Here is a 10,000-nt window from a genome sequence, read left to right on the forward strand (position 1 = left end):
CAGTGACTCTCAGCCTCCACTCAGCCTCCACCGTCCTGCTGCACATCCTGGGGGGGGGGTTCCTGCAGATTTTTGGCCTTAATCCTCAACAACAACAAAAAAAATCCTTAGGTCACTGAAAAAAAAAAAAAAAAACCCAGAACTTCTCCATCTGGGAAGATTTTTTTTTTCCCCGAAGCGCTGCTGCTGTGAGTTTGCGTGTGATGGTTGTTTTCATGCATTTCAATCCTTTCATATTCAGCATTTTGTCATTCTTTGCGCTTTGCACGAGTTGATTTGAAAGCATTTTGCAAACCAAAAGCTGGAATTTCTATTTTTCCTGTTCTGGAGAGCAGGTGAGCTGGAGGACTTCATCGTTACTTGTTCTGGGTGTTTTGAGGGGATTTAGTCGAATCACTGGTGAGATTTCTGTCCCCCCCCCCCCCCCAAAAAAAAAACAAAAAAACATTGAGAATAAAAAAATTGTGACAACACCTAAATTAAAAACAACAATGTGGGTTTCTCAAAAAAAGAAAAAAAAGAAAAAAAAAACCAAGGACGTGGGTTGCTGGTGTCGTTTCTCTCTTGGTTCTATTTTCATTTTGTCAATTAGAATTCTACCATCGGACTTGACTGAAAGCAGAGGCCTGCGGCCTCCTCACCTCTCCTCTTCCTTCTCGCCTCCTCCCTGCTTTCCCTTCCCGCCCGTCCTTCCCGTCCTGCTTCTCATTCAACAGATATTTTCTCCCTGAGACCAATCTGGCCTCCGCACTTAAAACCAAACCTCAGATTAATAAAAACCTCAAGCCTATCTCTTCCAGCCCTTTTTATTGGCCTTTTTTCCTCCTTCTTCTTCTTTTTTCTTTTCCTTTTCCTTTTCTTTTTAACCACACCCCCCCTCCCCTTCCCCCCTCCCCCCATTTGCTTTGGCTGTCACAGCGGGGGGTCTTATCGCGGGGCCAAAAGGGAGAAGTTGCGGCGGATTTATGATGAAGAGAAGGCAAGAGAGAGAGGGAGAGGGAGGGAGAGAGGGAGGGAGGCGGAGATCAGAGCAATGCATTCAAGTTGCTCATAATAAGCATTAAAGCATTACAAGATATTAATCCTGTCAAGCTATTAATGTGTGTGGGGGGGAGGGGGGAGGGGGGGTTCAGGGCGAGGCCTAATTATGATTGAGAGGAGTGGGTGACGCTTTAGAGGGGCTGGGGGGGGGGGGGGGGGGTCGAGGGTCTGGGGGGCGGGGGGGTACATATATATACAGTAGGCTCTCACACACACACACACACACACACACACACAGACTCACGCTGGGTCGCAGTAGTCTCCTGATGGCGTGGACCAGGCAGCCTCGGTACTGGTCCAGAAACAAGCTGCAGGGAGCAGAAGCAGAAGCAGCAGCTGAGAGGAGCCCGTTGGTTCTGCTGATAACCAAGCAGCCGACGGCCTGCAACTCTTTATTCATCACTCTGCCGACAGCAGGTGAAAAAACAACAAAAAAAAAACAACAACAACAACAACAAAAAAACAATTTGCATGGGTAAGAAGCTCCGCCCCCTCCCTCTCTGTTTACGCCTCGGCCTTGCGTGTGTTTCCACCTGGCGGCTCGTTATCGAGGCGCCGGGAGAAATGCACCGCATTCCATCAGCCACAGTAAACACGTGTGTGTGTGTGTGTGTGTGTGTGCGTGAGTGTGTGTGTGTGTGTGTGTGTGTGTGTTTGCATTGGCCGATTTAGAACTCTGTAGGCAGGACATGAAGCTGCAAAAGAAATTTCAGATTTTTACCTCAATGCAGTTTGACCAGGCCACAGAAATCTAATACGCAAGCAGGTTGCGTGTGTGTGTGTGTGTGTGTGTGTGTGTGTGTGTGTGTGTGTGTGTGTGTGTGTGTGTGTGTACACCTGTTAACACAGATGAGATTGGGAGTAATTAGACTAAAATGCGGCAACATGGTGCAAATTCAACATAATCCTTGACATCCGGACCACCGGTGGAGTCGTGTAGTCTGTTCTGGTGGGGGCACTCTGAGCGGCGGATACGGAGGCGCGTTGCTGCCACCCTAGAAAAAAAAAAACAACCCAGGGGCTCAGTATCGTGTTGTAACGTGACACTAGTGCGTTAATTCCTGAGAGTTTTCACGTTATAAGGTGAAACTTTCAGAAAACATTTCTAAAAAATGTTCACAAAATAACGTGACAGTTTCACATTATAACGCGTGCTACTGAGCACTGTTTTTTTTTTGTTTTTTTTTTCTAGGATGGCAGCAAAGTGCGTCCGCAGGCCAACACTCTCAAACAGATCAGAACCTTTTAATCACGTTTTTCAACGGGAAAGTGAACAAAAAGTGAGCAAAAAAAAAAACAACCACAATGCTGATCCGTATCTGCACATTTCTTCGTGGTTCTACGGTCATTCAGGACCTGTAGACCTGCGTATGACACAGAAACTACACCAGTGATCCAAAGCAACCGGCCGCCAACCTTCACACCCATTCTTATCCACAGCAGTGGGAGCGGCTGGTGCAACAGCCAGCATCTGCCTCATTCTCACGCAGGACATCACCACCAGGGCAAAACAAACAAAAAAGAAGGGGGGTGGGTGGGGTGGGGGGCAGGGGGGGGCAGGATGGGTGTACGTACGTGTAAAGTTTATTGTTCTGCTGGGGTGAAACGGAGGTGCCAAGTTTATTTGACTTGAAAGGTGAGAGGGTTTGCCGCCGGTCGATCCGCGGACGCCGCGCATATCGGAAGAGTGAGCGGCTCAGGAAAACAAGGAAGCGAGGTGGGCCGGGCCGGGGCGGGGGTGGAGGGGAGGGGGGGAGGGGGGAGGGAGGAGTGGCAGCTGAGGCTCCGCACGCAGACACGCAAACACACGGCGAGGGTGAGAGGAAGGACAGCCAGTCGCTCAGAGGGCAGCGCTGGGAAAGGGGGGGGGGGGGGGGGGTCAATGCACCCAAGTCAGTGATGGGCAAACTGAGGCCCGGGGGCCACAAGCTGGTCATGCAGCAGCGGCGGCGGCGGCGGTAGAGCGAGGGTCTTTTTCATCATGTTGTGAGACAAAGGAAAAAGTTTCCCTGCAAAGTTTGCAGAGGTGTTGAGGTGCAGGGTTTCTTCTCCTCTCCTCTCCTCTCCTCTCCTCTCCTCTCCTCTCTGCTCCTCTCCGCTCCTCTCTGCTCCTCTCCTCTCCTCTCCGCTCCTCTCTGCTCCTCTCCTCTCCTCTCCTCTCCTCTCCGCTCCTCTCTGCTCCTCTGACTCGGAGCTGAACCGCCGGAGGAGCTGCCGTGACTTCATAATGGCAGCGTAATTATGCAGGTCAGGCCGAGGTCCGGCACCGCCGCGCCCCCCCCCCCGACCGTCGGAGCGCTATTGTGTGGCGCTGACACCGTCCCTGCCTTGACAGCCTCCGGACAACTCCAGTCAAAACTAAGTGGAGGTCAGAGGTCAGAGGGGGGAGGGGGGGAGGGAGGCTGCGGCAGCACGAGAGCTGCGCTGCTATATTTGTGGGAGGGATGTGGTCAGAAGCTGCAGGGAAACGCTGCACATTGTCCGCATGCTCGCCGCTGTTTATTTATGTGAACGTCACAAACTGGCTCAGCTTTCCTCCCGCCGCCCGGCCCACTGTTGTTTCAATGCTAATGTGGAATTTCTTTATTCCTCAAAGCCGGCCGTCCCTCCCTCCCTCCCTCCCTCCCTCCCCCCCTCCCGCGGTCGTGCATTTCATTTCATTTCATTTTTTAAAACTCACCTGAATGGCAGATTAACTCCATAATGTCCCAGAAACGGGTGAAAAGAAACAAACTGCATGCGCTATAGGCTATTATTTCCTGACCTTCAAGAAAATGTGCTTAAATGGACTTGAATAGGACCAGGCGCCGACGCATATGAAAGGAGGAGAGGATGCAGGAACAGTCAATAGAGATCCTGCAAAGTGCTTTTCCCTCCACAATAGCAGAGGAAAATCTGAAACTAGCCAAGAAGAAAAAGTCCTGTGTGTGTGTGTGTGTGTGTGTGTGTGTGTGTGTGTGTGTGTGTGTGTGTGTCTCTATTCAGCCTGTTTAAGTGGCAGAAACGCTGGAGACCTCTCATCCCTTCATGTTTGCTGTTCATCATGTCTGAAATGCAATCCAAAACAAATAAACATACCAGTGATACGGATCATCATCTCTTTCTCAATCCGGAGCCACTGAAAAATGTATAGCAAAAAAAAATAAAAAATAAATAAAAATCCCCCCCGCAAGCGGCTGAATGAGCCGGCAAACAAACACCAGCGCATCAGCGTTTGAAAATGTGCTTATTACCTCGGTGTCAAAAAAAAACAGCTGGGAGGAAGGAGGGAGGGGAAGAAAAGAATCGCAAAAAAAAAACAAAAAAAAAAACCTTGACGGCGTTTTTAAATTTTCAACGGAAGACAAAAATTCGGCGCTAAATCACAGCCGGAGATCAGACGATGAGGCCGGCGCTGCCTGGTCCAGGAGGGAATACGAGGGAAAGCCTTGCGTGTCGCTGTGAAAAAGTCGTCTAAAACATTGAATCTGCGTGATCAATGAGAAACCTTCTCGTACAGGGGAGTTTTATTCCGTTTTTTTTTGGGAAGTTAACTGAAAAGAGGAATTTTGGAAATGTGTGAAAAGATGCGTGCGTGCGCACACACACACACACACACACACACACACACACACACACACACACACACACACACACACACACACACAGAGCCGGTGGTGTGTTTATCTGGGCCCACACATGGGCAGATCCTGGAGAGGCCAGACGAGCGGAGCCAAGCCTTCCCAGCACGGCAGGAATCCTGCGCCGCTCCTCTCCCGCTTTATTCTGCTCCGCCGCTCCGACACCAGACACCAAACAAAGCCCGAACCGCCACGTGTCTGTGTTCCCGTCAGCTGCTGGCGGCGACGTCGCCAATAAACCGACAAGTCGGTCATCAAGGCGACTCGCGGGGTTGGAACCGTCTCACCGCATTCCAATTCCTGAAGACAGACAGATGGGACCTGGAACCCGGAAGGCCTCTGGTTCTCCAACCCGGGCTGCATTGGGGCGGAACAGCAGGACGACCACCACGCTGGCAAGGGAACCCGTTTTGCTGATTAAAGGCCCGGTGTGTGAGGATTTTTTTTTTTTTACATATCGGACTTCCTTAAAAACTAGCAGCAACACACCATCAGGCAACACGTTCAATCAGTGCCATCCCTGGAAAGGTCCAGTGTGGCAGATCTTGAAGGAAGCTCAGTATTCCTTCCTGGTCCAGTTTCCTGCTGGTTTCTTTTGGACCTGGGAGGTCAAATGTGGCTGTTTGGTCTGGGTGGTACCACAGACGACCAGTGGTTCACAGCCAGCGCGGCGGTGGTCCTGGAGGTCGGCACAATACGACCCAGCTCCACGCTCGTCCGCTCTGCTCCGCCCCTCTGCTCCGCCCCTCTCCTCCGCCAGGAGGCGGCGGCGGCGGCCGCAATTAATCAGATTGGAAGCGGCGCTGTTGACCTTTTCCCGGGTGATCATCGCCGCACTTGTTAATCGGTCAGCCATCAATCTCCCGCCGCCAAACCCGACGCAATTATCGCGCAGTGGCTGGGCCGCGTGCACTCGCAGGAGGGGCGAGGAAGGGAAACACAGAGGGGAAAGAGAGCCGAGCGACGCTGCGCCAGCGCCTGGCTTAAAGTGCACCGCGGGGACGAGGCGCTGAGAAAATACCGCCGCGCGCAATTTGCTCCCTTCTCTCCCCCCGCACCTCCCCCCCCCCTCCCCACCCCCAGCCGCACAGATATGCAGAGATCCTGGGCTGGGCTGCACGCTGGAGGATCAGCTGTCTGCTCTGCCTCTCTCTCTGCATGCTATACCTGGCTATTACCTGTAATGACTGTGACATTACAATAATGATGACGGCATTTGCGCGAATGCTGCACTTAGCCAACGTGCGCGCTCCCCACGTCGCCCACTGCGCGCGGCGGCACACAATGCGCGTGCGCGCGTGCGCGCGGACACTCGCACACACACACACACACACACACACACAGACAAAGACGCACACAGATGCAAACAAGAAAATATAGGTGATTTTCCCGGTGATACGTCTTTACCCTGTATTACTGCCCACTGGGAACCTCCTCACTATGGACTCTTTGAATGGAAATACTACAGACTAAATGCACCAGCGATCATTTCAAGCCTCAGTTTGTTTCAAAGGTCCCACACTGCGCAAAGATTCACTCGGCCGACACGTTTTCTTTCTCCCTGAATGACGATAATAACGATGATGAGTCTGGGAAATTCAGACTTTGCGACTGGTAGGGATGCCGCTAGCGGGTCGGCGACAAACATCCTCAGCCTGGTTGGTTCCGCCGCGTTTCTGTGCCCATCCAGACGGGTGCAAGGTCGAAGGAGGTGTCGGTTTTTAGCAGGAGGATGTAAACACAGGGCTAAATATGCTTTTTTTTTTTTTTTTTTGTATTCATATCTATCAAGGTTTGAGGGATTTTTTAGGTGAAAGGTCGAACAAACCATCAGGTTGGAGCGTAAACCTGGTTGTTTTGCAGGATGCTGTTAACACAGGGCTAAATGTTCACTTTTATTTATTTATTATTATTTTTTCTTTACTTGAAAAAACTCCACTGGCATCTGTGATACACACTGAAATATCGGACCAGACTGTATGGAATTGATGAAGTGCTGATTTGCCTGTGCTGGACTAAACCGGTTCTGGACGGAGCCACAACTGACTGACTTCTCAACCACGCTTTCAGAACATTAGTGAGCGCCTGGATGTGGACACAGCAGCTCCTTGAGTTCACAAATTCACATTTGGAAGACGCAGAAGCAAAAGTGAAAAAAAAGCAGCGAGTTCCTCGTTCACAATGACGGAAAATAGAAAATGTTGATTCTGCCTTTGTGTGCGCAGTGCAGATACGTCTTGCAGGTGCGTACGAGCCAAGAAAAGAATGTGGTGGTTACCATCACTGTGTGTGTGTGTGTGTGTGTGTGTGTGTGTGTGTGTGTGTGTGTGTGTGAAAACAAGTCAAGGCCGCACACTCTATCCATTTTGTCAGAAAACACTGCAAACTGTACAAAGCAGGGAGTCGACCACAGAGGGAGGGGAGAGGGGAAGGACTTTAACTGGCTCTCAGTGCAGGGAGGAACAGTGAAGCACCTTTGACCCCGTGACCTTTGACCTCAAAACCTCCTGCCGCACTATCACAGCCACCAGATCAGCATCTCAGGGAGCCGCTGGTGTTTGCGCCGCTGCCTCCTTCTCCACCTCCATTTCCATTTGATGGATGGATGGATGGATGGACGGATGGATGGACGGATGGATGGACGGAGGGATGGACGGATGGATGGACGGACGGAGGGATGGATGAACGGATGGATGGATGGAGCATCCGTCCATCCGTCTGTCCTCTTTCTTTCTTTCTTTATCTTACTGGGTCTCCTTCGCTTGTCAAGGCGCAATTATTTGCAATTTGCCTAAGTCATCCATTTGCAAGGACACCAAGCATGAAAACAGGGCAATTTGGTGTAAAATGGAGGCAGACGTGCGTGCGTGTGTGTGTGTGTGTGTGTGTGTGTGCAAGGTTGAGGATGGTTCAGCTGCTCGTAGGGGGGCCAAAATGTAATTGTCATGCAGAAAAAAGAGTGGGAGTTCATGCAGACAACAAATGTGTGTGTGTGTGTGTGTGTGTGTGTGTGTGTGTGTGTGTGTGTGTGTGTTTGGCCGTGCACCTACCAGTCTGCACACATGACCACGTCGTAGCGACCCTCCAGCGGCGAGACGTCCGACTCGCAGTCCCACCTCAGCACCCTGCCAGGGGAGAGACCAGGGGGCGCCAGTGAGCTGAGCACACACACACACACACACACACACACACACACACACACCTCTGGGGCCTTCCACTGACTTTAGAGTATTATCCTGTTGTTGGAGTCCTTTCAAAATACTTGATTGATTGATTGATTGATTGATTGACAGACCAATCAGATTTCAGCTCCACCAGTGTCACCAGTGGCCTGTCTTCCTGGTGTGAGAGCAGCTGACTGGGCCAGTGTGAATCCGGGCCGTCCAGCGGCTTCACAACATCTAACAGAACCATCAATAGTTTAAAGTGCTTTTTCTTAATATTGGCCTTTAAATTGGTTGTTTAATGGTGTGAAGGGCTGATGCCACTTCTCACCCACCACTCTCTCACTCACACACACACACACACACACACACACAGAGTGGGGGGATTGTTAATTAGGCATTATTAACACTCAGTAAACAAAACATTAGGCCCCGTCACAAACACAATCTCCGTCCTCGGCAGGAGGTCCCGGCGCACACACACACACACACACACACACACACACACACACACACACACACACACACACACACACACACACACACACGCACGCACGCACACGCCCGTGCACACACCCTCCCTGTCGCCCTCCCTCCTGCGACACGCCCCTCCCTCGCCCTCCCCCTCGTCCAATCGTGCGGTGCCCTCTTGGCCCGGCTTGCCGGGTGCCGACGGCGGCGGCGTAATCTGAAAAGAAAACAATCCGAGTCATTTAACCTAATTATACGTTTACTTTTTCACTCCGTCCTCCACTCGTGCAAATATGAGATGGGAGGGAGACAGGGAGAGAGAGAGAGAGAGAGAGAGAGAGAGAAGGCAGCCAATCAAAATGATTTCCCCCTCAGACCACAATTAACTGTGTTTTAGCCGCGTTGGGATAGTTTGTGCTTGAATGGCTCCAAACAGAGGCACACACACACACACACACACACACACACACACACACACACACACACACACACACACACACACACACACACACACGTTACAATCAACATTCACGCATGTATGGAGGCGAAATAATATTTATTAAAACTTGAGGGTTGGATGTGCTGCAGCTAAACTGAAATTACGTTCACATCTGAATCTGAATCTGATTCTGAATCTGATTCTGATTTTGAATTCTGATTCCGACTCCACACGTCCGCGCCGCCCGTTGCAGAATCCTGATTGTGACACATTTCAGGCGAGCTCCTCTCGTGATGGCCGCTGCAGAGTGCAAGGTCAAAGGTCAAAGGTCATACCTGGCCGACACCTGAGTGGAGCCGAACTTCCCGGCCTGCCTGTTCTTCTCGATGAGCCGTCCCACATCTGAGGTTGACGCTGAGTTAAGGTTGCCGGGACAGTTTCATTCTGCATCTTCAGTTTGAAAATGAGTGTTGGAATTCAGAGGTGATTAACGAAGCATCATTTGAGAATAACAGGTGACAGAATTGTTATTAAATGTCATATTTTTATAAATAAAAATAAAAAAAATTGAAAAAATAAAAATAAAAAGGAGGTGAGAGGAGAAAAACAATCCTAAAATATAAGTTGCCACCGGTCGAATATATTGGATCTTTTAATTGGATCTGTGTGAAAAATAAATTGTCCTTTCACCTTCCAGTAGCATTTGAAAATGAATGAATTTCCTTTCTTCAAAATTTAGCCTGCCTGCCGTCATCAATTCCAATGAGTTTGTTTTTATACGAATGCACCAAAGGAAGCCACTTTCACATTTTTGTTGTACTCCAGTGTAACGACCATAAAGAATTCAATTCAATTCATCTGAAAATAGCAAAACAATTGAGTTATCAGCTGCTAAAGTGTCTATATATATATATATACGACTGAAGCCGCCGACTGTCCCGTCTGGAAAGATTCATGTGCAATTTAGGCAAAAGATTTGTGTGACCTCTGCAAGGGGTGGAGAAAAAAAAAAAAAATCTAATTAAAACCAAAGGATGAGGGCCCTGAACACGAACACACGTCGTTCGGTCGGCCTCGGTGGGCCGGAGGAGCTGCAGTGCAGGGAGTCGCCTGCAGGGGCAGCAGCAGGATCACAGCAGTCTGCAGTCGGATCAATGAGAAAGCTTTTAACCACGGATACACAAGTCACACTGGCCCTTTCACACACACACACACACACATGCATGCAGATGAAGGGAGGGGTCAGGGTGTGTGTGTGTGTGTGT

At 50.3% G+C, this 10,000-nt stretch overlaps 2 protein-coding genes across 2 annotated transcripts in view; both read right to left on the bottom strand.

Annotated features, from left to right (window-relative positions):
- Nucleotides 1-10,000, bottom strand: part of camkmt (calmodulin-lysine N-methyltransferase) — an 86,382-nt gene that overhangs the window by 6,212 nt on the left and 70,170 nt on the right. Inside the window, exons 7-9 of the mRNA XM_076046222.1 lie at nucleotides 9,071-9,137; nucleotides 7,712-7,786; nucleotides 1,286-1,349 (exon numbers count right to left, since the gene is read on the bottom strand). Of these exons, the coding sequence (XP_075902337.1) occupies nucleotides 1,286-1,349; nucleotides 7,712-7,786; nucleotides 9,071-9,137 (206 nt within the window). The remainder of the gene's footprint in view (nucleotides 1-1,285; nucleotides 1,350-7,711; nucleotides 7,787-9,070; nucleotides 9,138-10,000) is intronic.
- Nucleotides 1-10,000, bottom strand: part of slc3a1 (solute carrier family 3 member 1) — a 96,673-nt gene that overhangs the window by 3,578 nt on the left and 83,095 nt on the right. The window lies entirely within an intron of this gene.

This window comes from Nelusetta ayraudi, unplaced genomic scaffold, assembly GCF_046127955.1.
Source record: "Nelusetta ayraudi isolate G7.1 ecotype Tasmania unplaced genomic scaffold, CSIRO-AGI_Nayr_v1 ptg000089l, whole genome shotgun sequence".
Classification (NCBI taxonomy): Eukaryota; Metazoa; Chordata; class Actinopteri; order Tetraodontiformes; family Monacanthidae; genus Nelusetta; species Nelusetta ayraudi.